This window comes from Amblyomma americanum, chromosome 8 (genome assembly GCF_052857255.1).
Source record: "Amblyomma americanum isolate KBUSLIRL-KWMA chromosome 8, ASM5285725v1, whole genome shotgun sequence".
Classification (NCBI taxonomy): domain Eukaryota; kingdom Metazoa; phylum Arthropoda; class Arachnida; order Ixodida; family Ixodidae; genus Amblyomma; species Amblyomma americanum.
In genome coordinates, this window is record NC_135504.1 from 112,387,155 (window position 1) to 112,415,125 (window position 27,971).

Sequence of the window (27,971 nt, forward strand, 5' to 3'; positions counted from 1 at the left end):
AACGATGCCTCTTCGGCTGAAACACCTTATTTTCATGAGCTTAGCTTTCAGACTGTCGGCGTGCTCCTCAGATCTCTTCACATCTACGGATGAAATGCAAGAATCGCTGAGCACCGAACGCATCGCCCTCGAAGACGCACGGTTTTTTCTGCTGCTCGAGCAACGCCGTCTAGACGCGTCGATCCTTCAGCGTGGCAGACTGCTGGCCGCCATACCGCGATGGGCGGGTCACGATGTTATAGGAGCATTCCTCTCGATCAGCCGTCTCGTAACCTTTGGCTGGTTCGTGCCGCGGCGTCGTTCCGCCTTCAGCAGCCTTCGCGCTGCCTTCAACTCGCGTTCTTCAATGAAGTGGTGGCCGATGGACAGCGACGTCACAGGAGCCGCCGCCGGTATCTGCAAGCTGCAACGGGTGTACCACATCTCTGCCACCAGCATGGCTGCCATGAAGTCCCGCTTGATACCCGCCGCCTCGGCTGAAGACTTAAAGGACGTGGCCAGGGGATGCTTCTCGACCGGGCCATTCGGCAGCACCGCGGCCTGGTCCCGTGCGGCAATCGAACGGACATCCGTCATCGGCGGCTCTTCGCTCAACCTGCAGCACGGCCTTCGCAGGCTGAAGGACAACGACGAGAGAAGGTCGAAGATGTCCAGGCCCTCGCTCCGTTACCCTCCACCGCCTCAGTCGGACGTCCACAGCTACAAGTCCGTGTGCACCGCAGAGGGAGACTTGCGGCCGTCTGGTGGCAATTTATTCTGTACTATGTCGACGAATTTCGGAGACCCGCGCCTCATACTGGCTCCGCACAAGATTGAACTGCTGTCGACGGAACCTCGAATCGTATTCTTCCCCGGCTTTCTAAGCCCGTCGGAAGTCGGTTACATCCGAGCAGCGGCGCGGGGGAAATTTGAACGGGTCGGAATCTACGATGCAACGACACGTAGAGACACCAAGACCTGGAAACGAATTGGCAAGGTAAGAACCAGTTTCGAGCGTGAAACGCAAACAACAGTGTTACCCATTTCTGTACCACAGTCGATTTTCTCCGGCTAGTTTTTTTTTTTTTGTAGGCGTGATTTACGACTAATGGCACCTCACAACGGAGAAGAAGCCTCGCACATCGGGTTCGCTTTTTGGCTTTCCAATTCTCATGATTGGTCAGTTCTTTTTTATATGGGTTGACGATCGCTACACTTCACTAAACCAATCGTAATGTGTATTAGACTGTTACCACGACCTCACCGTTGTCACCTTGGCAGCGATGGTCAGAAAATATTTCGAGGCTTCCCGATTGGGCCAGCTAAGAACTGTTTTGCCCGCGATAGCTGAGTCAGTACCTGTTCCGAAGCTTTTTGCTATCTGAGTCGCGTATCAGTTTAGAGTGCTTGTAGGCAGAAAAACCACTCAAAAATGCTACCAAACGGAAGTAACAATGACTGATATTTACCAGGAAATATAAGCACAGTCGCTGTACTGTATGCGGGGTTATTCTTGTCATAACGCTCAAGCTGATTGAAGCTAAGGTCGGCTTCAATGGTGCCAGTCAGACCTGTGCCCCAACTCGCGGTGCAATAAGTCTCCACTACGGTGTGTTCGGGCCAAAATAAACATGTGCGACTCACCTACTCGAAAGAGCGTTTATTGCTCTTGAACAAATTACAAGTAGGAACAAACAAACAACCACCGTAGCGAGGGAGCGTTCGGTTCTCGTACGGGGATGCAAAAACTAGAGAATGTCTGCTACGTTCTAATCATTGCGAAAGCACGGATTTTGGCTACGCATCAGACGACGACGAGCGGGCAGTGCCGCCTGACTGAGCGCTCGCGTTAGGCAAATTGACCATGCGAACAGACAACAGAAGATTTTGCTCCGGATTAGTACCAATAGAATTATTACTTATGCACTAAACCACAAAAGGGAGACCGTACTCACCCGCTGCGGTGGTTCAGGGGTTCGGGCACTCGGCTACTTAGCCGGAGCTCCCGGGTTCGAACCCGGCCGCGGCGGCCGAATTTCGATGGAGGCGAAACGCAGAAGCCGGCCGTGTGCTACTGTGTTATGTCAGTGCACATTTAGGGTCCCCAGCTGGTCATAATTACACCACAGACCTCCAGTGCGGCATCTATTTCTTCCTTTCTTCTTTCACTGCCTTCTTTGTCCCTTCCCTTAAGGCGCGGTTCTGGTGTCCGCCGATATGTAAGAAATACTGCGCCATATCGCCTCCTCAAAAAGTACAATAATAATAATGGTTTTGGGGGAAAGGAAATGGCGCAGTATCTGTCTCATATATCGTTGGACACCTGAACCGCGCCGTAAGGGAGGGGATAAAGGAGGGAGTGAAAGAAGAAAGGAAGAGAGAGGTGCCGTAGTGGAGGGCTCCGGAATAATTTCGACCACCTGGGGATTTTTAACGTGCACTGACATCGCACAGCACACGCAAAAGTAGTTTTCAATTTTCAATGTACGCGAAATGAGAGAGTAACGTTGGGTTACCTCTCAATGCTCAGTGCTCACAACCGACGGGGATCAGCACGAACGTTGGCTGGTCGGAACGGTGACCGCAGCGGTCTGCTAGTCAGACGTATTCCGTTCGTGAGCACGGCTTCCAACCCCCCCAAAATGGCTACTGCTTATGTAGGCTAAGCTCGGTTATGCAAGCCAAAGCTTCGTTGTGTCGTGGCGGAGGCAGAAGCATCAGCGGCTGCCACCAAAGCTCTTCGCTGCCGCCTTTCGGCACCCTTCAACCGCCGTTGAGCCAGTCCATCGACGCCGCTACCTTGGCACGTTCAACTTCCCTACCTCTAGCTAAATGCTTAGTATGGTTGGCAACGCCAGCCGGATGATTGGACTCAGCCCGTCGTCTGTGAGACTGTCCTGACGGCGTAGACGGTACCGGCTGACTTGATTCATACATAGCAAGAAGCTGCGAGGCGGCAGTGTGTATGCAGGTGGTTGCGGCGCCGTCTCCCTTTCAAGTGAACGGCTAGTCACGTGTTTAGTCGCGTGGACACAGCTGGCAAGGCGGCGCGCGGCTGCAACTGCGGCGAGTCACATGGTACGTCACGTGGCTGACACTTCTCTCCACTTGAAGGTCAAACGTACCGTGCCGGTGACATTGGTAGTAAAGCTTCCGCTTTAAATAGGTGACAGCCTCGGGAGAAAAGGGCTCCTTCTGGGCTGAGGAGAAGTGGTCTCTCCGTTTTAAGAGTGGAAAGAAGGAAAGCCTCTGCAGCGACACCAGCGTGGGGGCGCCAAAAAAAGCGGGGCTGGCCAGCGTGCCCCTCCCTCACAAGCCTCGCGAATAGGGTCACATAACAACGCGTGGTAATTATCTGTGACGGTTACTATGGGAGGGGATTCATTTCATGGGACAGTGATTAAGACAGCTCGACATACGCGTGGTACGTAGCAGGTGGGTTAGAATTTTGTGCAGTGCCACATGCGATACACTCTAGGTTGGCATTCCACCCCTCCATAAGACTGTGATTGTAACTGGACACTGGCTCCCTCGCCAAGTGGTTGAGTGCGGCCCTCCTCTATCTAAAGCAACCATTCATTCTTCAGCGGTTTTTCTTCTAACCTTTTTAGTTCCCGAGTTAAGACTTCCGGCACGTGCCACGGCAACAAGTTTACGGGTCCGGTTGTGATCACGTGACCTTGTCACGTGACAAGGTCACGTGAACTAGGGGGCGATGTAACGGACGGGCGGTCACCGCGAGTAATATGTAACGGACGGACACGGTCACGTGAGATAGGATGGAATGGACGACACGGTCACGTGACCTAGGATGTAACGGACACGGACACAATCACGTGACCTAGGATGTAACAGACGGACACCGTCACGTGACCTAGGATGTAACGGACGGACGCGAGTATGAGCCATTACAGGCTTTCGCCTTAATATATATGACACCCCCCCGCAACCGTGTAGGACAAAGAGAACGGTGCCGTCACAGATTTCATATGAAAATTGGGTTTTGAGGAAAGAAAATGGCACAGCAACTGTCTCGCATCTCAGTGGACACCACTGTAGTGCCTGAAGGGAAGAGTAAAGAGTCTGGGAAGGCATGCAATTGAAGGCGCATGTGGCGTCGGTTGGGATCCCGGTCGTAAACTAGCCTCCAACCTGACTGGCACATGTAAGCTATATGCAACGAGAAATCGCATGACACTTCTGAGGGATCCCGGTCGTAAACTAGCCTCCAACCTGACTGGCACATGTAAGCTATATGCAACGAGAAATCGCATGACACTTCTGAGAACGCTGGATGACAAACGGTTGCTTACAATCTTGGGGTCCGCCATGGCTGGTATATACCAGGTGTCCCAGTTAATGTGACCAAGCTTTTGAAAAAGACAAAGCGTCCTAGCCCCGTGAAACCAACTGAGAATTCTTCGCAGTCGCTTGGCCCAGTCCGCAGTATTTTTTCATTCCTCAAAGTTCATTATTAAGTCTGATTAGCTAACTTTTTAATTATTGACTTGAGGAACAAAGTGTCAATGGAAAAGGTGGGGATCGTCTTGGTCAACCACCAGCAGGGCTGTTTGCATCAAGGTACGCTTTACGTAGCATTATTTATTGCCCTTAAAAGAAAGCTATCACGTGACCAGCTGCTGGGTCACATCTCTGCACCAATTTGCACACAAAGGCTCATCAAGGAAAGCTCTCCAGTAATAATTGGTTTTTGGGGAAAGGAAATGGCGCAGTATCTGTCTCATATATCGTTGGACACCTGAACCACGCCGTAAGGGCAGGGATAAAGGAGGGAGTGAAAGAAGAAAGGAAGAAGAGGTGCTGTAGTGGAGGGCCCCGGAATAATCTCGACCACCTGGGGATCTTTAACGTGCATTGACATCGCACAGCACACGGGCGTCTTAACATTTTTCCTCCATAAAAACGCAGCCGCCGTGGTCGGGTTCGAACCCGGGAACTCCGGATCAGTAGTCGAGCGCCCTAACCACTGAGCCACCGCGGCTGGGAAAGCTCTCCAGTAAAAATATATTTTGATCTCTAAGACGCGTCTTTGGACGTTCAAATGGCACTGTTGTCACGTGGACGCTTTTTTTATTGTGCGAGTTAGGGTTTAAGACCGGTAAAAAAACTACATTACGTTAACGATATCTTGGTGAAAACGTTACAGTCAACTGTTTTTCAGTGATCTACAGTTTTTCTGTTGACCCTTTGTTCTTCAAGGAAAAGTCACCAGAGAAAACCTTCGAAATCCATGCTCTGTTAGATAGAAGAAACTGTTATCCTCCAGAAAATTAACAAGATGTTAAATATAGGTATTGTTATTTTGCGTGCTGTTAATCTCAAAGATATAGCTCAATGAATTGATGGATTCTGTTTGTCTCCAGCTTTATGTACTGGTATAACCACAGCAGTCTCTAGTAGTACACCCTGATGATACGATTGTCATATGTATTTCGTAATAATATAGAACTGTACTCTTTAGTATTCCCTATAAATTTGCCATTTATGGCATCCATTCCACTCGAAAATGTTAGTTCCAAATCGATAATCGGTATGATGCATAGCAGGTCGAACAGAGTGGGATCCATCGTGAAATGATCGCACAGTTGGAAATCGGGACGTTGGATAACATTGGATGAAGAAGGACACTACTTAACGAAAGTATCATTTAGTACAGTAGCACAGAGGTGGTCGGGAGCAGTTTCGGCGGTTGGTACAATAACGACACTTTATTGGTGTTTCCAGATTTTAATATGTTCGGGAAGCGTTTTGGATTAGATTTCAGAATGTTCAGGAGGGTTACTTGAAAGAAAGTGGATTTAGCGGGCTTCAGTGCTCGTTAATATGCTGAAACAGCTGCTTTGTATGCTGTCCAATGGGCAAGTTTTAATGAATACTTATCAGTTCGAAAAAGTATTTTCTTTCTGTTAGAAAATCGTTTTAAAGATCTGTTATACCATGGAGCATGGCTATTGGAGCAGACATGCCGAAGACTGATAAGACGAGGAATTAGTTAAGATACTTTATTTCGGTACATGCACCAGTTTGTTTCTACTGCGCGCTAAAGAGAACGTAGTAAAAAAATATCCAAAAAGGAGCCCAGTTATTAAGGGCTACAAAATGAGCTTTGTAATAGCCGCTAATGGTCTTGGAGCGTTTTGACTATGGTGCATGCGACAAATCTAACGTGAAATGCAAGATATCTTGATTGCCCAGGCCGGGCATATGTATTCCTTTACTTGTGACATGGTATCTTCAGATGATGTTAGTACAAGATGTAGATACGCGGATGGGCTGTATACTAAAGACCCCGCCTTCTGAAGAACGGGCCTGCGAGCCATGGTATCGCCCGACGAGTGACAAATCCAGTCTTCTAAAAGCACCGGTTTATTCCGGATACACAAAAAGCACTTTGCAAGGACACAACATTGGACTACATAATTACAGTTTAAATATAAAGATATTTTAAACTCTCCGTCTCTAAGAAACAATGGAGCGTACAAACAATCTTACAACGAGCTAATAAATTTGAATTTAAAGAAGGAATATGATGTCTTCTTTCTTTTAAAAAAATTTAGGAGGACACTTTGGAAACTCTAAGGTGTGTTCTGCGAAAGCCTGTGGCCACTCCACTGCCTATTTCCTTGACTTCGTTTGTGCATGGCGCCCATAGTCTAATGGCCTCAAGCTTTCGCCGAACACACTTTAGAATTTCCTGGGCTGGCCCGAACCGCTTGGTGCGGAATCACTGGGCCGCTTAGGAGCCATCCGACTCACTCACTCGACTGCAACGCACGGTTTCCAGGTTGAAAAATAGAGAACTCGCCAGAAAAATGGGAAAAGTAGCCAGAAAGTAGACAGCCAGAGACAGAGAAATAAAAAGTACCCGAAAAGGAGCCATGGGGCAGTTCAATAGCATTTGGTTAAATAGAGCGCTCACTATAAAAAGACAACCAAAACATTTTTCGTTTATTGCTCGTTTTATTCCAACGCTCGTGAAGAAACACGCCAGATGCGTTTTGTAACAGCTAAATCAGGTAGAAAACGTTTCTGAAAAAAATGCCTGTTTAGCACTGCGATAAATGACTAGATAAACGCACATTTTTATCACAGACTTCTGTGCGAGGACAACAAAGAGTAAAAAATGCATAAAAATATCTATTAAGAAATGTAAGCATAAAATGTTAATAGAGTTGAACGTTGCAGAAAACACCACGGATCTGAAACCACTCAGGCAACTCATGTGCGATGTTCAGGCCTGCCGTAAATAGTTGAGTTGGCCTTATCAATCATTTCTTGTGGATTAGGGAACCCCGAACTTATCACATTCCTCAACTGTAGGCCAAACTTTATACTCAAAATGAATACAAGAAGGCCATCGGACATTGTTTCTCAGTTCTGTCTTGGTCAATGCGACGGTTCAGAATACTCGCTCCGTGTCGGCGTTCCATCTAGGCAAAACAAGCACCTTCATGGCTCCATGGGATTGGCGGCAGATGGATCTCTGTACTTGTAAACTTTGGTCCAGAAATCAAGGGTGATTGCTTCAGAGCTAATGTCTTCCACTTGCTTCAAGTGCCTCAACTCTCGTTCAAGCTGGCTTTCGGAGCAACCAAATGTTTTAAGTGATAATCCTTTCAGCGCTTTCATGCCATACGGCCGTAGAACGGACTGCGGACTGATGGTTTGCAATTATGGTAGCAGAGAGGAAGCATTTGGCACGCAATTTTGGAGGTCACATATGCACAATCAGAGAAAAGAAGAGCACCGGGGCTTCACAGCATCTTTCTCCTCGGCATTCAAGTTTGATTCTTGAAGCTATTCGGCAAATGTTAGCCCTAGGTTAGCGTCCTCAATGTTTAAAAAGATGGGCTCAAAGTTTCCAACGTCGAGGTTGAGCAGGCTGTTGCTATCGTGTTGCCGCAGCACGTATGGCTCGACGATTCTGATCAATAGGCTCCTAAAAAGCTTTTCCAGTTCATCAAACAAGACGAGGGGGTCAACGCTTTCTCCTTGAAAAAGTTTGTTTACTCGCCGAATGTCGGCTAGAATGAGATGCAGGAACACTAGGAGCCGTACGTTGTAGGCTCTGTCCACCAAAGTGGTGAAATGGTTCTTTAGTGTGTCGAACTGAGAAAGTATACGCTCAGTGCAGTCAGCGATGGCAAGCCAGCGAGTCCCCGACGGAGAAAGAATCTTCAAGGGCTCATCGCCCGTCGGTGTAGCATTGCGGTAGAAATTTCTGTAGGCTGCCTGCCGTGTGCTACCCTGTGCAAAAAAATTGTGGATCTCTTTGACAATGAAGACCACATTAGAAGGCATTGCTTCCACAGCTTTGGCGGCTACAAGGACAAGGGAGTGACAAAAGCACTTGACAAGTGTTAGCGATGGATTGTCGCTCTCCATTCTTTTTCCACATTGAATTGTGTCGACCGCGCATGGCACTCGCGCCATCGGTCGCCAACCCAACACAATCACTTATGCGCAAGGAATGGTCACCGAGAACGTTTTTTACTGTTTCGTAGAGCGACTCTTCCCGTCCATCCCCAGTTTCTTTCAGGTCAAGAAATGTAGTTGTCACTGCAGAAGAATGGTGAGTTGGGCGAGTTGGATGCAGTTCATTTTGGCGGTAAAATTCAGCGCTAACGGACGAACAACCCTTCCTGTGTCCTTCGTCCGTTCGCGCTGAATATTACCGCCAAAATGAAGTTGTACTGCATTGGCTATTTCACTGTAATAGCGGACCGATATGCACACAAGCTTTTTTACTGACGCATCACTTGTCTCATCAACCAGTATTTAAAATGGCTTACTGAGAAGGTCGCGATTTAAGGTTTCTTCAAAATGCGGTCCGATGGCATTGATAATTAGCGCTGTACACTTTGTCCTGTGCAGTTGAACGTTGTGTCGCCACTCGCCACAGGGCTTTTAAATTTTCTACATAAACAAAAATGCCCTTCTTTGTCGCAAAAGTACCACTCTTACCTTTCAGCTTTGGGTGATCCAGCCATTGCTTGCGGAATATCCGCTTCGAGCAAGCGTTCTTCCCCATTGTATTGCTGCCTGTCAAGTGTGACTGACACGACGATTCGACAAACAGAATCGCTTAAACTGCCCACGGAATCCGACCATGCCAAATTGGCCGTATTACAGCTCCACCGTTAATAGAACATTTACCTTCCGTCTTTCTATAACAACGAGCGTGCAAACGGGTTCGTTGGAATAGGCTAAAGTTTTGCGATAGTAGCCAGAAAGTAGCCAAGTAGCCAACCTAAATTTTTTGTCGCCGGGAGGCTCAGAATGTAGCCAATTTTGCGTAATAGAGCCAAATCTGGCAACCGTGCTGCAACGACACGTCTGGCGAAGGAGCGCGGCAGTGCTTAAACATAACATGTCGACACTTCATTCTCTGGCCTCTGCACTTTCTGAGGGGAGGTGGGTGACACGTTCCACATGGTCTGGGCATGCCAACACAATCCTTCTCTTCCGCCCCTAACCCCTTCCCCTACCCGAGAGGACTGAGAGGCGGCCCTGCTCAGCTGCCTGGACCTACCGGCCCAACAAGCCCTAGTTCAGCGAGCTCGAGTGGCGGCCCAGACCAATGGGGTCCCTGAATAAGAGACTCCACCTAGTACTGTAAGGGGAGCGGCCCACTATGGAGTGCTCCCCACGCAACCTCTCTGCAATATTCAAATAAATACTTTCACCACCACCACCACCATCGCAGCGCGTATTCGCTCCGCCTGCCGCTGCAGGTGATGTCACTGTTGCTATGTGCAGCCGCGCATGCGCTTCGGCGCCGCCACCTGTCGCCGAGGGGCGAGAAGGGTGTGCACCTGTGCGGAGGAGGGTCACAGCTGGCACTGTTCCAGGCTTTGGATGTAATGGACGGACGGTCACCGCGAGTATGAGCCATTAAAGCCATTAAAGGAAGACACAAACAGGAGCCAAGGAGCAGGTGTATAGTTATGGCGAAGCGGCAACACAGGGAGCTCAAGGCCGATTTTATGAGAGGGACTAATGTGAGCTCATGGACAATGGCATCGTGAAGAAAGCTGGCGTATTTTAATATGATGGACTTCACTGTCCTTCACATTATACAAAGGATACCGCACAATACAAAATGTGTTTCTTAGCGCAGTAGACCTATGAATAAAGTCGCCCGCGATGTGACAGATTTATTTTGCGGGCAAACTCTTTCTGCACATGGAGAAGTGCTATGTGTTTTAATCGAGCTTGTTCATTGTTAACCTGGGCTAGGTTTTGGCGCGATGGAGGCACGAAAACGATATCTCGGATGTACATGACTCACTGGAGTAGTCGAAGCAGTTTTGACAAACTTAGCCACATCGGGCCAACGATCTCACAGCCGCTCATCGTTATCGCCAGAAATCATCTCAACAACATCGTGAAATGTCTCCAATGGTGTATTGCGCTGGCTTAATATATCTATGAGCCCACTCAGGTCAAGGTTGAGCCGTCCAGGCTCTAGACCTTACCCGTAGTATTCTAACAGTTACGTGCTATAACCATTTCCTGTCAAAAACTGCTCAATCTCTGCCATGTACTGCCACAAATCTGGTAGATACCTGTCGTTTAGCGCGGGATGTACCGTGTCCACCACCTCGTAGAACCGCTGACGGTACATGTCCTCGAATGAAAGAAATGCATCAGGTAGAGATTCGTCGTCATATCGCCGTGGAGCATTCCTTTGCCTTAATTAGAGCATCAGCTTCTTTTTCTTTAGCACGCAGTTCCAATTCACGCGCCTCTGCTTGAGTCTCGTTCCAGTATATGCAAAATCTTTGATTCCTAAGTTCACTGAGACTCTCTCTGAGAGCCTTGACCATTTTTTTTCCGCTTGATGAAATCTCAGTCTGCCTTCTGCAACGCCGTGCTTACTTTTTCTAATCGCGAAAATACACGAGTGTCAGAGGTTTGAGCTGAAGTATATGTCGAACTTTGACAGCGCTTTTAAAAATCAACTGGCCTTGGCTCCGGCGTCGTTCCGTTCTTGTGATGCTAGGTCATGAAGACACAAGATTACGTGGATACAGTTCCGAACAACCGACGTCAGTGCAGTGGCCCTGGGCGTCCACCTCGTGGGAAAAAAGTTTCCCAAGTTTACGCTTTCATTGTTTTCTGAGATGCCTCGAACAAATTTAGACGTTTTGGGGAGCACGTAACAAAGTTTATCATTTCTGATATCATGCCCAGGAAATCGCGATTTCAATTTTCTGAGACATGTCCTGTAGCCCAGGGTTCAGTATCTGTGCACTGCAGTGTACATACAGTGCTCGCGGCTTCTTCTGCTGTATTAGGGCTTGCAGCCCACCGTGCTGCCCTCTCATGTGTTCATCGATATCATAGCTATGCCGACGACGACTGCCGATGCTCAGCTTGAAATGATGGAGGACATCCTTAAGGACAGCAAAAAGACTTTTCGCTCTGTTGTCAGCAGTGTTATAAAATCCACAGAACAGCTCATGTCTTTCGAAGTTTTCTTTTGAACATTACGAAAACGTATCGACACTTCTTCCTTGACAGATATGTCTGCTGTTACGTCTATGATCACGGAATAGCGCCCTGCTTCACGAACCTCATTTGTGAGTGACAAGAGGACATCAGAAGCTATTATTTCTAACATTTCGTTTAAAATGTCATGGGAAAACACCTGTACTTTGTTCGAGAAAGCAATGTACCCAGTTCTGGAATGTTCCAGAAGCTGTCTGAGATTACTATCTGCATCATCATGACCACGCACAGCCAGTCCTTGGCACGCTAAGTACTGCAATGAAGAGAATTTCGCTATCAGTGCTTTCCTTGCGTCTTTCATTTCCTTTTGCTTCCCGATTACACAAGCATATGCTATGTTCACCCCCGCTTTCATAGCTGCGGTTCCGCTCATAGCCACACGATGCATATTCTAGGCCTCATGACTCTTAAATCTTATAAGAGCTTTCTTCCAGTTGGGAAAAACATTCGTCGCAGACGTCAATTGAGAGTCCTTGTCCTGGGAAGTGTTTCCCAGAAAGATTTTCATGGCACAAGCAGCGCGACAAGTCTCACAGAATACCTTGACCACTGACGCGTCATAAGCAAGCCACTCGAACGAAATTTCCGGAGCCCTTCATTACGGCGTCTCTCATAGTCTGAGTCGCTAGGGGAAGTTAAACCCCCATAAACCGAACCAAGCTTTTTTCCACGTTGGTTGGTAACGTCGCCCCTGTTGTGCTTCAGCAGTAGGGGCTCCATCCTCACAAACAATTTGCATGCGTGCGGAGGCAGTGGATACAGTGTCAGATGTCGAGCCTGGGCCGCTAAGGCAAACCTTGGTATGTTGAGAGGAGCTCGTTGAAGGTCCTGCGCCGCGTGAACTGGGTGTCCTTTCGTCACACTCTTTGGCAGCTTTGTCCTCCTTGATGAGATATCTGTCCATTGTTCACTGTTTTTCACGGCCCCCTGAAGATGCGATACCATGAAGGTAAGGCGACCAAGGAATTGTGCGCCGAAAGCGAGAGAAAAAAAACCAATCGCTTATTTGTGTTAAGTGCCGCTGTGTGTACGGATATCGAACTTATAGTTCGCTCCCAGCGACAGCGGTGGCATACCTTTCAGTGAGCAGAGCAGCAGCGACGTCGTTGATCCACGGAATATGCAGCAGTCGCTTGTCGATTATCAGCGATTCCGACAGGCCCAGCTTTCCAGGACATATGCTACTTGCGCACCTTCTGGCTTGTGGCGGTGACAGGGTGCATAACTGAATGGGAAGGGGTGAAAAAAAAAATAAAACGTGAACGAAAGCACGCAGAGAATATGCTTTGGGGATATGTATAAACATTCGTGTGGTTATACATGCTAGAACCAAGGAATACAAAAGAAAGCTGTGTTAAGCATGGTTATGCATGGTTTGTCGTCTTGAATTAGGAGTAACGCTCAAGCTTTGCCTTTAAAGTAGCCGCGATAGCCCTGTAACATCACCTTTTCAATTGCCATTTTTGTATTTTTCTTTTTTAAGTTAAGTTTTGAAGAAAGAAAGGTGCTATAGGTTTGTGTGGACACCACGGAATGATGGACACCTACATTTAATCAGGTCACGGTCACTTTTTCATATCTTTTCTTTAACTTCGGTTCTGGGGAAAGGAAGGCGCAGTATACTTTTGGGTGGACACCATGGAACGGTGGATACTACACTTAATAAGGTCAAGGTCCCAGCACATTTTTAAAGTCAAGGGGCCGGATAGGTCGACTTTAGCTGACACATGGAGTGGTGAATCTTTCGCTTCAATATACAGTTCATCGAAGAATGTGCTGAAGTTTCAGTTCGGTGCTATTATTACACAACGTCACCAGTTAACAATTATATTCATTAACGATGCGCCACTCGCTCGGGCGCACACTCCCGGGCACCCTTAAATGCAGTGCAGCTTTCTCGCTTTTTGCGTAAGTTCATCCGGAGCCCGGCTACCTGTAGTGACAGAAGGGCGTGGCCGCTTGATGCCCTGCATTCGCCGGTTCAACCAGAGAAAGGGTCGGACTCAGAGTTAACAAGCAAAACTAACTTTTTTAAGCAAGAGATGATAGAGGAATTCATACTGACACGTGTCAGACACGTGTCATTTATCTTTATCGGGCGACCACGTTTCGCCGCCTAACAAGTGTTATCGCACAGCGCGGGACGCGCCTGCATCTATCCGAAGTTTCTGGCAAGTCATTGATGCTTCTATTCGCTGTCTGTTGTAGCCGAACCTTCTGTTATCTGATTTCATCGCCTGACGCGAATGGTGTAGAACTTTGTGGAAGGCACGCGGGTCCCAACGATTAGTCTGGAACATTCGACGACTGCTATATAACAACCGACGCGCTTGACCCGCGGATCAGAATTTCGACGATCGCCGACCGTGCTCGCCGCTTCCGTTGTGCTGTAAGTGTAGCCTCTTTTGGGGGCACAGGTTCGCCCAATAAAAGTTAGTTTTGTCTTTCACAGTATTGCTACTGTGTTCTTCATGCGGCGTCGCGGGTGCAGCGTCTTCATGGGGCGTGGTCGGTGGATGATCTTCGGCGTTTCGCTCTTGAGCAACCTCACCTCCAGAGGTTGCTGCCTACAGTTTCCCTTACGGGGGCTGGGAGACCTTCCTCGTACCGCGGCTGCGTAGCTGCGGCGTGGCGACGCAAAGCGTGAGGTTGACGGCGATGGTGAGCGCGAAAAGCGGTTCGGCGTGTACTCTTCTCGACGCAGGTACTCGTCGATTTCCTGCGGACGTTGCCCGAAGCGTGGTCGCCCGATAAAGATAAATGACACATGTCAATACTAATACAGAAGGTTCTCAAAAGCAATGCAAAGCATGCAAACAAAGCGAATCTATTACAAACTGAGGCTTAACAACAGTTAACTATGCACGAGAGAGTCAGAACAAATACACACCAAATTGTTCACCGGGCAATCTCGCCGACCGACGTCTGGAGAGTCACGCTGTGGCCGTCCCGTAGACGTGCGCTGCTCCCTCGCAGATTTGTGGGCTTGCAGAACAGCGGGTTAAACCCGGGATCCGAGCGGTAGCGTTTGTTGACTCACTGCAACATTAGCTAGCTTCCAGAAGCGACGTGACCTCAATTTATAAGTCGCGCCTCGTCTGTCTATTAGAATGCGCCAAAGCAGACGCGCACATTCACATAGCTTTTACAGCACAAGTGTCCTCTCTCCCTACCGCCGAGAGGGGCTTCGTCGTTGGTCAGGTGAGGCGGAAACGTCTGGAACCTTCTAGGGGCTTCTCCGCCGGTGAGTCACTGCCGCGTCCAAGTGATGAGCAGAGGTTGAAGCCAAGTGCGCGCAAGGCTACACACTCTCAACGCTTTAGGAGGGGAGATTTCTTCAAGGTTCTCCAACAGTCTATGCTGCGGCGTGCAGGCTTAACAAAAATGTGCGCCGATCTTCCTGACACATCAGCCTCCCAGCACGTTATAGTATTATGCACTGCTGCCTACGGAAGGGCATATTTTTTTCAGGTTTTAAAACTGTATAGCGTCGCAACACGGATTGACATCGAAAATGAGTCCCGGTTTTAGGTACCCTAAATATGGTGTTTAATATAGCGTGTGACGACCTGGCATAGCTGATATTGCCACCTGGCAATATGAAAGATGGCGCCTCGTAGCTAGTTACACTGGAAAGAAGGATAGCGTGATTTCACGTACGATCGAAGAAAGCGTGGCTGTTCGATAGCTTAATTTCATTTCAATTTTTAATATATTGTTGCCTGATGACTGGAAAAAAGAGATGTGCAATTTGTTTTACCCCAATTTTTTTTTCTAAGCACCCGAAATTAGCAATGGCGGAGTGGTGTAGTGCCGCGTTCACGTGCTTTGCTGTTTTGGCCAACTTTGGATTTCTATTCGCCGAAGCATAATGGAGGGGATTGGGTTTACATAAATCTTAAAAGGCAAACAGCGGGAATTTTAGCGAACAAGCGCAATACGATATAAAATTTACGAGCAGTGAACTAGCATACAATGCAAACATTAGCAAACCTGATCATAGCGTAATGGAAGTAGTACGAAATTTTCGACCAATAAACGAGGAAACATGAGCAAAAATTATCATGGCGAAAAATGAGAATAAATCGGGCTTCTTGTAAAGAAAACTAAATCAAGTCACGAAGCAAAAATGCAGACAGTGAAGTGACTGGTGAAAAAAAAACCCAAAGGCATATTTACACAGTGTCTACCGGAATGTGGTTATACTCGTTTAACATACGTGGCATGATCGAATAAAAAAAAGCGTTCGTGTGGCAGTGAATCACGTGAACTTTGTGTTGGTCATAAAAAACTGACGAACGGTACGTTGGCGCTGATATAGGGTGGCTGACGTGACGAGTTTGTTCATTTTACTTTGCTGCGCGCTTTATTTTCGCTCCAGTGTACATCGCCTTTCCTGCCTATAAGCGTGTCGCTGGAAACAGCGACACCGCTTTCGGCAAGTCCCCGTCAACCGTGTGAAGGTGCCAGTGCCAGTTCCGCAGCCGAAGATATGCTGCCCCCTGCCCATCGGGGGTGGGGGGGGGGGGGTGGGGGGGGGGGCTGTAGCTAGACAAAATTTGGATTTCTGGACTAGTTACATGCTATGGAGGGGTTGCTCTGTGCATGCTTTCGTAAGCGCATGCATTTTCACCCGATGCAGCCAAAGTTTGTCGAGCCACAGCGGCGAGGGTAATCGCGTTTTCGGAATTCTAAAACTTGATGTGGCTATTACTAGCTACCGGCTACAAATCTCCAGTTGCCACTAGGCGGACCTTACTGTAGTAGTTAGTTAATTATTAAAAATTAGTTAACCGGCTTTCGACTTGAGACCCGTTACCAGCTTTCTAGTGTCCACCAACACTGGGAATACTGTGACGCAAAAGCCATATTTTTCCTCAAAACCCTATTTTTGAAACTTTTTTAAAGTTTTCGGTAGAACACCTGATATGAGACAAACAGCAGTCGGCGACTTGTAAAAAGCAATATAATGCGCATGAGCTCGTTCCACTTAAGTAAACCGAGCACTGTTGCATGACAACAAAATTCAAGGCAAGTTCAAAATTACAAAAGCATAACGTGGACTAACTAGCGCTGGTCGCCCGCATTAATACAGGTTTATGGTTTATGGTTTGTTGTTTATGCAGTTTAGCGTCCTAAAGCGAATAAGGTTATGAGAGATGGTGCAGTAGAGGACTCCGGAAATTTCAACCACTTCAAATCAAATCAAATAGTTTTCATTCACCAGATATTCACTGGTTGGAGCACCTGGGCTAAAAGCTGCTCGAGGCAGCTTGACGAGGCCCAGGTGACCATTACAAGATAGGGCGTGGTGAAACGTGAAAACACTACAATGTAGACACCTTGAAATAAACAGCGCAGAAACAACGAAAACTGACGTGTTCACACGTGCGCTACAGAAGTGCTCAGAGATCAAGATATATAGTACATAAAACATTCTAGCTCCAAAAAATAAATCATGTAATAAAACATTGTAATCAAGGCATTAAGTTCTGAGACGTATCATATTTCCCATACATAACAGCCAGAAAACTGCTCGAAATGGCAGACATTCGCCAGTTATACATTAATTAAAACACCACAGCACATATGTCGACTAAAAAAATGGCAACAAAGTACAACAAAACAGGTGCACTAGGTCATGTGAAAAGCACAACTTATTCAACAGATATGTTGCGTAAGTCTAGTAATCAGAGCACTGATTCACGCGATTTTTATTCTGAGATCTTCAGAAATTGTTTCCTCAACTAATTTAGTGTGGGCTTAGTATCATAAGTGTACCTGTTTAGTAGTGATGGGATATTATGTTTTAGTGACTGGGTTTTATAATTAGTGCGGAAGCGGGAGACGAACCAAATTTCAGAGTTTCTTGTTGAAATGGTACTTTCGTGACGTTTTAATAACGCGGTAGCAATTAAGAAGTTATAAAAGAAACCTCGCGAAAGATAACATGAGCGTAAAATACGGAATTCATGCAGACGCGACACGGGGATGATATAATAGGCCGCGAACATGGGACTGGTGTGAGAGAGGTATTCGTGGTTTGCAATGCAACGGATGAATCTTTTTTGCAGGACGATGATTTTGTGCATATTAGCGGTTGTTGTGGTTCCCCAGACAAGATGGCAGTAGTAGATTTGTGAGGCAAATAATGCATGATATAGTTGAAGCTTAATTTGTATTGGAAGGATTGTCCGGCAACGTGAGACAGCGCCAATTGCCTTGGAGACTTTCTTGCATATGTCTACAACATGCAAATCCCAGTTTAGATTACTGTTGAATATAACTCCTAGTATTTTGTGTGACTCCACTATTTCAATATTCAGGCCTTCATAGGTGATTGGACGGTTTAATTGATATACTTTATTTTTCGCTCTTAAAATCATTAGCTTCGTCTTTGTTGGGTTGACTTTCAGTCCGTTTAACTTTGACCATGAGGACAACTTTATAAGGAAGTTTTGGCACTGTTCTCTCAACACATTTTCATCCGGACCGGGCATAAGTATTGAACAGTCGTCAGCGTATATGATGAATTTCATTGATTTGTCAATGTTTACAATATTATTGACAAACACATTAAACAACAGCGGTCCAAGTAGGCTTCCTTGCGGAACACCGTTAGTGACTGGTAGAAAGCTTTATCGATGATTGACCAGGCTTACCATTTGTGTTCTGTCACTTAAATAGGATTTAATTCATTCCAGGGGTGTTCCACGGACACCGTGCCAAGAGAGTTTTGTTATTAGGATGCTGCGGCTTAAGGAGTCAAAAGCTTTTGTGAAGTCTACGAAAAGGCCAAGGGTAAAGAAGTTTCTGTCAATGTTATCCGAGACAGTCTCTTTCAGTGTTAGGCGAGCAGTTTCGGTTGATATCCCTGCTCTGAAACCATGTAAGTCATCGCTGAAAACATTTTTTAGTGTAAAATATTTCGTGAGACGGGTAAACATAAGCTTTTCCAGCCCTTTAGAAAAGACGGGAAGGATGCTTATTGGCCTGTAATTGCCCACGATGTTCTTATCACCACCTTTAAAAATGACCGAAACTCTAGACCGTTTCATTTCGTTGGGATAGACGCCAGATTCAAAAATAGGGTTAAATATGTGCACCAATACTGGAAGAAGCAATTCCAGTACATGTTTTACTGGCTTGATTTGTATATTAATACAGTCTAATGCAACGCTGTTATTTAGGCTTTTGAAAGTTCTGGACACTTCCGTTCCGTCAGTGGGTTCCATAAAAAGACTGCTTATGGGGCTGCAAATTATATTTTCACCCTGTGTCACGAGGTGTGCTGTTGCGCCTATGGAGACAAAGTGCTTATTGAAGTAATCTGCAAGCGACTTGCCGGTGAGTTCTTTGTCGTCAACAAGAATCCTATCTGGGGCTTTGTTTAAGCTGCTGCGGCCCAATACTTTGTTCACTACTTTCCAGGCTAGGTTATCCTGATTTCTTGATATATCTGTAAACAGGTGATGATAATACGCATGCTTTGCTCGTTTGATCTCAGCCTTTAGTTTATTTCGCGTCTTTTTGAATTCCTGAAAAGCCTCTGGCTCACGCGTGTGCAGGAAGGAATGGTACAAGCGGTTTTTATGCGTTATCATTCTCATGTGGCATCGTGTTATCCAGGGCTTTTTTTATTTTCTTTGAGCGTGTGCCTGTTTTAAAAGGGAAATGCTGTCCGTGTAAGCGCACAAATGTTTCAATAAAAGCAGAATATGCCTCAACCGCGCATGTTTTCTCAAAAATAAAAGACCAGTCACAAGTACTTATTACATTTTTAAACGATTCCATTGCGTCAGGTGTAATACACTGAAAAGAGAAAGAATCGCGAACTTTCACATTACTACCGTTTGCGTACTTCGAATAGAACATAAATACAGGGCAGTTGTCGCTTACATCACATGCAATTGTGCCGGCACGGTGGATGGTTGTTTCAATGTTGGTGATAATTATATCTAGCGCTGATGTACTTGACAACGTGACGGGAGTGGCTGTAGAAATTATGTTGGTAAAACCAGTTGAGGTTAATCTAGTAGTGAAATCGAAAGCTGCGTTGCTGTCTTCTAAAATATCAACGTTAAAATCTCCAGAACACGTTAGTTGCATTTTGGTTTCGGAGACATATTCCAAAAACTCTTCCAAAAACTCTAGAAAGCACAACATGTTGCCACTGGGAGGGTGGTAAACAGCAGATATGATTTCATCCTTGCTTTGTAATACCAACATTTCATAGTCAACAGTAATTTTGGTATATTCAGGCAAGATATCAAAATTTTTTAGTCACATCAGTATATATTGCAAAACCACCCCCTCTTCGGTCTGTACGGTTATGAAAGAATCCTCTGTACCCATATAGGTTAAGGGTATTGCAGCCGTTGTAGTACCATGTTTCAGTCAACATAATTGTATTAAATTTAAAGCTAAACTGGTTTAAAAGGTTATTGATAGTATCATTTTTGTTTATTGACGAACGGGTGTTCAAATGTAGGACAGATGTGCTCGACAAAGAGGGAGGGAAAACGGATTCTGGTAGTGCAAATGCTTGATATTGCATACTGAACGACAAATGCGCTTTTTGATACTTAGTTTATCTTTGGAAGGTCGCATTCTCCAGCAATCTGTATTATCTTAGAGGTTTCTGTCAGCTTCGCAAATATTTTGCCATTGAACGACCACACTGATTTCCATTTATGTTCTGTTTTCCTCTTGCTGGCCAGACCAAGCAGCCGTTTAAGCGCAGGATAAAGATGTTCATTTACATATACAGCTGCTGAACCATTGTCGGGGTCATTGCCATTGAAACCTAAGTCTGTGTTGGTAAGCCTAGCCTTCTTTGCTTTCCTGAGTACCACATCACGTTTTGCGCGTGATTTAAATTGCACTATTATGTTTGACTTGTCTGGGTTGCGAGTTGGCACTCAGTGGCAGACTTCAATATCATCAGGCGAGACTGGGAATTCGATGGCAGTGCATATTCTGGATACGATGTCTAGAACATTTTCATCTTCTTTTCGTTCGATACCTTGGATTTCGATGTTTAAGTTTCTCGAGTATTGCTCTAGGCTTACAATTCTCTTCTCATATTCCTCTGCCTAACTTTCAAGATGATCGCACTTTGCACGATGTGCTTGGTTTTCGTTTTGCAGGGCAGCTTTTTTTGCAACTTCAGCCTCTAACTTCATTTCAAGTTCTTCAGTTGTGGAATCTGCAAATTCTATGCTTTAGACTATATTTCTTTGTTCATTTCGTATCTCGCGCAGTTCAGTGCGAAGGTCTCGCTCGGACGCCTCACGTAGAAACTTGAGCTCTTGCCGGACCTCGTCTTTAATCTTCAGGATATCTGCTTTTATTTCCTCTTTAAATTTTACCGGATTCTTATCCAGACTCAGCAAGTACACACTCACACGTCAAACTTGAAAGCAGCAACGACAGGACTATAGCTAAGGAACAAGTGCACACAAGACACTGATCTGCGGAAAAAGCAGACCGGTGTTCAGGGGTTGATTCCAGTCGTCGTCGCCGCTGCCAAGTAATCTCGGTGCGCCAAGTGTGGCTCCTTATAAGTCCCAAGCGTTGATGACCGTGCCACCTGGCGTTGAAACGATGTAGATGGGTTGTTTGTGCTGGTGTACGGCACGTTGACACGTCACCGGTGCAGCCACGTGCAGATGGCTGGCAATTCAGGATTCAGTATCGCTGTATGAGGTAATCTGCGGGAAAAGCAGACCGGTGTTCAGAGGTTGATTCCAGTCGTCGTCGCCGCTACCAAGTGATCTCGGTGCGCCAAGTGTGGCTCCTTATAAGTCCCAAGCGTTGATGACCGTGCCACCTGGTGTTGAAACGATCTAGATGGGTTGCTTGTGCTGGCGTACGGCACGTTGACACGTCACCGGTGCAGGCACGTGCGGATGGCTGGCAATTCAGGATTCAGTATCGCTGTATGAGGTAATCTGCGGAAAAAGCAGACCGGTGTTCATGGGTTGATTCCAGTCGTCGTCGCCGCTTCGAAGTGATCTCGGTGCGCCAAGTGGGGCTCCTTATAAGTCCCAAGCGTTGATGACCGTGCCACCTGGTGTTGAAACGATCTAGATGGGTTGCTTGTGCTGGTGTACGGCACGTTGACACGTCACCGGTGCAGGCACGTGCGGATGGCTGGCAATTCAGGATTCAGTATCGCTGTATGAGGTAATCTGCGGAAAAAGCAGACTGGTGTTCAGGGGTTGATTCCAGTCGTCGTCGCCGCTACCAAGTGATCTCGGTGCGCCAAGTGCGGCTCCTTATAAGTCCCAAGCGTTGATGACCGTGCCTCCTGGTGTTGAAACGATGTAGATGGGTTGTTTGTGCTGGTGTACGGCACGTTGACACGTCACCGGTGCAGGCACGTGCGGATGGCTGGCAATTCACGATTCAGTATCGCTGTATGAGGTAATCTGCGGAAAAAGCAGACCGGTGTTCAGAGGTTGATTCCAGTCGTCGCCGCTACCAAGTGATCTCGGTGCGCCAAGTGTGGCTCCTTATAAGTCCCAAGCGTTGATGACCGTGCCACCTGGTGTTGAAACGATCTAGATGGGTTGCTTGTGCTGGTGTACGGCACGTTGAAAAGTCACCGGTGCAGGCACGTGCGGATGGCTGGCAATTCAGGATTCAGTATCGCTGTATGAGGTAATCTGCGGAAAAAGCAGACCGGTGTTCAGGGGTTGATTCCAGTCGTCGTCGCCGCTACCAAGTGATCTCGGTGCGCCAAGTGTGGCTCCTTATAAGTCCCAAGCGTTGATGACCGTGCCACCTGGTGTTGAAACGATGTAGATGGGTTGTTTGTGCTGGTGTACGGCACGTTGACACGTCACCGGTGCAGGCACGTGCGGATGGCTGGCAATTCAGGATTTAGTATCGCTGTATGATGTAATATGCGGAAAAAGCAGACCGGTGTTCAGGGGTTGATTCCAGTCGTCGTCGCCGCTACCAATTGATCTCGGTGCGCCAAGTGTGGCTCCTTATAAGTCCCAAGCGTTGATGACCGTGCCACCTGGTGTTGAAACGATCTAGATGGGTTGCTTGTGCTGGTGTACGGCACGTTGACACGTCACCGGTGCAGGCACGTGCGGATGGCTGGCAATTCAGGATTCAGTATTGCTGTATGAGGTAATCTGCGGAAAAAGCAGACTGGTGTTCAGGGGTTGATTCCAGTCGTCGTCGCCGCTACCAAGTGATCTCGGTGCGCCAAGTGCGGCTCCTTATAAGTCCCAAGCGTTGATGACCATGCCTCCTGGTGTTGAAACGATCTAGATGGGTTGCTTGTGCTGGTGTACGGCACGTTGACACGTCACCGGTGCAGGCGCGTGCGGATGGCTGGCAATTCAGGATTCAGTATCGCTGCATGAGGTAATCTGCGGAAAAAGCAGACCGGTGTTCAGGGGTTGATTCCAGTCGTCATCGCCGCTACCAAGTTCTTTACCGTGCACTCACGTCGCACAGTACACGGGCCTCTAGAATTTTGCCTTCATCGAAAAACGACCGCCGCGACCAGGATCGAACCCGCCACTTTCGTGTCAGCCGCCCATAACACGGGTGTAATCGGAAGATTAGGGGCGAGTAATACAGGTGTAATGGCCCCTAATCATGCCGTCTGTTGCTTGGAAGTCCATTTTTCCTGGAGTACCCCAAACAAAGGACTTTACTGTAGCTGAAATCGATTTCCCTCATGCTATCTGTGTCTACTGCCGAAAGTATCTGAAGAACATTTCGCTCACTACCAGAACTCGAGAATATTGAGCATTGAGGCCTATGGATGACAACAGCGGAGGGCTCCAGAAAAATTTGGCCATATGTTTGTTTCTTTTTTCGACCATCACAATTTAAGCACGCAAGCCTTTTTTCTTTTTTTAATTTGCCCAACCGCCGCGGCGGCTCAGTAGTTAGAGCGCTCGGCTACAGTGCCGGAGCACCCGGTCTCGAACTCGGCCACGGCAGCCGCATTTCGATGGAGGCGAAGCGCAAAAAGCGCCCGCGTGCTGTGCGATCCCTCCACTACGGAAGCTCTCTCGTTTCTTCCATCCTTCCTTCCCTCACGGCGCAGTTGAGGTTTCCACCGAGGAATCACAGTTACTGATAACCTGACGACCAATCATTGTGCTGCCTCGTAGAAGAGCAGACAGTGTTGCCGCAACTGAACACGATTGCTTAGCCTTAAGCCAAACGACGTACCCACTGATTTACCGCGGAAAGTAACCGCGCAGATGTGAGGTACCCGCTTGATGAGTCGCGTTCAACAGCTATGAAGCTAACAATACGGTCACTGCTTTTGGATACAGTAAATAAAGGAGAAAAAAACGAAAAAATAGAACTAAATATTAATCCACTCAAACGACAAAAGTGGTATGTAGCAGTAAGGTTTATGACTTGTCCTTCAAGAACGGTCAACTCCCGCAATGACTGGTACATCGGGATTTACACCTGAGACATTCAACAATTTTGTAAAATAATGTTTTGAGTTAGAAGGCCGCTTCTTTCTGCATAGCATTATCAGCGGTGTAGCGCTTCAGAATATAGCCAGCCCATACTAAATACAGTATACAGACAATACAGACAACATTAAAACTTGAATTTTCACCTGATGCGCAATATACTTCATTTAATTTTTAAGACCGTTTGTCATACCCTAAGAAGCCTAGCGTTGCTGTCGAAGTAAAAAAAAAACGGAACCCGACTGTGGCTGTGACGTTATTCCGTGCTAAATCACTCATGTGAAATACAAAGCGCGTACATTTCACGGACATATGCCCGCCGTATAGCCTGGTCTACGGAAGCACTCCATCTTTCAGTTATTACTGAACGGGCAACTGAACACGGACGTGTTTACAGAAGATTGAAACAATTGGAAACTACAAGTCACACTCATGTCACTCAATAGATTGCTTGCAGCGATAGGGTGATTATACTGCTAGTCTCCCAATGGTGATTTCTGCACAATAGAGAAAACTTGTTCCCCTATGCTTTCCTTGCTTCTGATTACTCTAGGTTTCCTTAATATACCACGTGTTTCAGAGAAGGCGATCATTATTTTTAAAAATAAGGTTCTTGATGTAAAAAATTGGCGGTGGTTTAGCTCTGGTTAAACCTGGAGTGACGCGATAGCTACAGCTGGCCGAGTGGAGCTTGGTTACTTGACCAACCACGTGACAAACCACGTGATCAGCCATGGCGCCACGCCGCCGGCAGATGCTCCGCATTACGTGACCAACCACATTACAGCATGGCGGCGCTGCCACCGCCACACTGAAGGCTCGAAATGCTACCGTAATGTAGCTATTGCTACAAAAGAAACTTTTTGCGTCATAGGAATACTCCTGTTGGCAGACGTCAGAAAACAGGCGAAACATGTTAACTGGAGGAGGAGGAGGGACTTCAATGGAACAGGAGAGGTCTGCCTGGTTGTCAGCCTGGCACATGTTAACTGTGTAGAGTGATTAACTAAATTCTAATGGGCAACTTTTTAACTATTACCGTTGGGCACTTCATTGCAATTAGGGATTTGTAGCCAGCTGTTAGTTATAACCATATCAGTTTTTTTCGAATTTCAAAAACGCGGCTAGCCTCGCTGCTGTGACTCGACAATATTCTAGCACTCTACTAAAATTCTGCCACGGATTAACTGCACAGATTATTCTAATTACTGATCGAACTGATAGGCACCCACGTCCGCACGTGAGGCAATGCGTGGCTGGGCAACTGCTTATGGCATCCTTTTGCAAGTTCACTTTTTTGCAGAACCAGTCATTCATACCGTAGCCAGCTTCACCTAAGTTGCATTGGACAACGACTTATCTTCTGCGGTCGTATACCAACGGTAATTCAGTAATAATAATAATAATTGGTTTTGGGGGGGAAAGGAAATGGCGCAGTATCTGTCTCGTATATCGTTGGACACCTGAACCGCGCCGTAAGGGAAGGGATAAAGGAGGGAGTGAAAGAAGAAAGGAAGAGATAGGTGCCGTAGTGGACAGCTCCGGAATAGATAGGTGCCGTAGTGGAGAGCTCCGGAATAATTTCGACCACCTGGGGATCTTTAACGTGCACTGACATCGCACAGCACACGGGCGCCTTAGCGTTTTTCCTCCATAAAATTGCAGCCGCCGCGGTCGGGTTCGAACCCGGGAACTCCGGATCAGTAGTCGAGCGCCCTAACCACTGAGCCACCGCGTCGGGGCAGCGGTAATTCAGTGACCACATTTTTGGCACCATTCACTGGCGTTGTCGCGTGCTTCTTTCCGCGCGAATTATTTCTTCTCTTTCGAGGTGTTCACAACACCACACTTCCTGCTGTTTGTTTTCTTTTTCTTTCTTTTTCTCTGCCCACACTAATATATATGTTTGCTTTTGATAAATTGGCTGTTTAAACCCAACCTATGCCTCCCTCTTCTCTGAACCACGCCATCTTTAGGAGTGAGTGTGCTCACGCTCTTGCACGAGCGTATTCGAGCAAGGGTGGTAGTGATGGACCAGCACTAGGCCCCGAAGTAGTGCTGACACGCAACAATTGTTATAGTTCACTTATGGCTTCGATGACGCTTTCAGTGCACTCAGAAGTGCTTATTGATGCATAATTTGCGCACCTTCATACTCATCTTCATTAGGATGATAGAATTTGGTCACTCACACATTTTAGAGAGCTAGCTCTACTGCTCACGTTTCGAGCCTCCTAGTTATGCTCATTCTATGGATAGAATTCAAGATGGCTGCCTCCATAACAACGACATTGTATTAGAGCATTGAGCTATGCTTCTCGCCTTTAGGGTCTCAGCATGATGTCTTATAACGCAAATTGTAACCCAATTGTTATCATGATAACAAAGGTACGTGGCTACATAATAGCATGAAAAAATAACAGACGGCAGTGTAATGTCCGAGCACACGCTAACCTTTTCCCATTCATTTAATCTCTACTACATTATTGATGCTCAGGGGCAATAAATTTAGCTTTAAAAAAAACTCGAAACTAAACTATGTCTATCCGATATAAATATATCCCCGTCTGACAGGCGTCAATGTGGGCCACTTAGTCCCGGTATTCGTGTAAAATTTGCGGGCGAACAGTATGCCGCAGAATGTTCCGGATGGGGCCACACGATTCAGCGTTCCGTGCAGAATCAACTTACTAGTTAAGATAGAGTCTAGTTCGCGGCAGAGATGAACCGCCGTCCTATGTTAGGTGTGTTAACGCTCGATATTCGATCGCTGCCTCAGCGTCGGCTCATTTTTTTTCATTCCGCAGGTGTCTTGGCTTAAAGACCGTAAGCATCCCCAACTTCAACGACTCACTCGCCGCATAGCGGCGATGACAAACCTTTCACTGGAATCCGCCGAGCCCTACCAAGTGGTCAACTACGGCCTAGGAGGGCACTACACTCCCCACATAGACGCGTATCGTTTCGACAAAGTTTCTTCCGCCTTTGACAAAAAGAACGGCAACCGCTTGGCGACAATGCTAATGTACCTGGCGGACGTGGCCGCAGGTGGCGCCACTGCCTTCGTCCAGCTGGGTATTGGCGTGAAGCCACGCGTCGGTGACGCCCTCTTCTGGTATGACGTGGAACCGTATGACGGAAGCAAGGCTCCTCAGACCTTCTCCTTCTGGCACCAGAAAAGGAAAGTGGACGAGCGAACTCAGCACGTGGGGTGCCCCGTCTTGTGGGGCTCCAAGTGGATCGTGACCAAGTGGATTCGAGAGAGGAACAACGTTGTCACCCGCTACAACACGCCCGGATGAAGAGGTGGCCCGGGCGCAGCAACCGGGAAGCCTGGAGAGATGCTCAGCGGTTAAAGGAACACGCACATCTTTGCTGCCGTTCCTTTTTCTTGTTGATAAAATTGAATTAGACCGAAGTGCGGAAATCCGCACAATTCTCTCTTCCCCTCACTCTCGCAGTGGCTAAAGTACACATCCATTTTGCATAGTCCGCTCTTTCACAACCTTGCCAAATATGGCCCTTTTTTGTACGCTTTCGTTAAGGGCTTTTCGTCCAAGAATTTGAGGTTCAGTATTTAATGCAATACATTAGAAAGGCAAGAGTATACCATACTGTGTTCATTGCAAGCTTAAATAAAAGGGTTCCTTATGCTGTCAGTTTTTATTATCAAAAGCAACGTTCTTAGAAAAATTTTGAACCAAATGTAAAAAGATATGCTTTAATCAAAAAAGATAAAATCTTAAAGTATAAAAATGTGTGGCAGTTAAAAAAAATTAGAGGGGACACTTAAGTTCGGCCTTAAGAATATGACGCGACCGCGTAATGTGCCAATTCCCATACATGCAGAGGTTCATTCTCGATCCCTGAGAGTCCTCATTCCCCTCCTGGCGCAGTGGTGCAGCGGTTAAGCGGTGCATCCCTACCCAGCTATGGAAGGTGCTCCCAGCGATGGCCATTGTGCGGTTCAGGTTGGTCTTCCCGAGGGAC

The 27,971-nt window shown here is 47.0% G+C and overlaps 1 protein-coding gene across 1 annotated transcript; it reads left to right on the top strand.

The window, feature by feature from the left end:
• Positions 1 to 3: 3 nt before the first annotated feature.
• On the top strand, positions 4 to 27,468 carry LOC144100640 (prolyl 4-hydroxylase subunit alpha-1-like). The gene is made up of 2 exons (XM_077633522.1): positions 4 to 976; positions 26,789 to 27,468. The coding sequence occupies exons 1-2, from the start codon at positions 5 to 7 to the stop codon at positions 27,281 to 27,283; spliced, it is 1,467 nt and encodes a 488-aa protein (XP_077489648.1). The 5' UTR covers position 4; the 3' UTR covers positions 27,284 to 27,468.
• Positions 27,469 to 27,971: the final 503 nt, after the last annotated feature.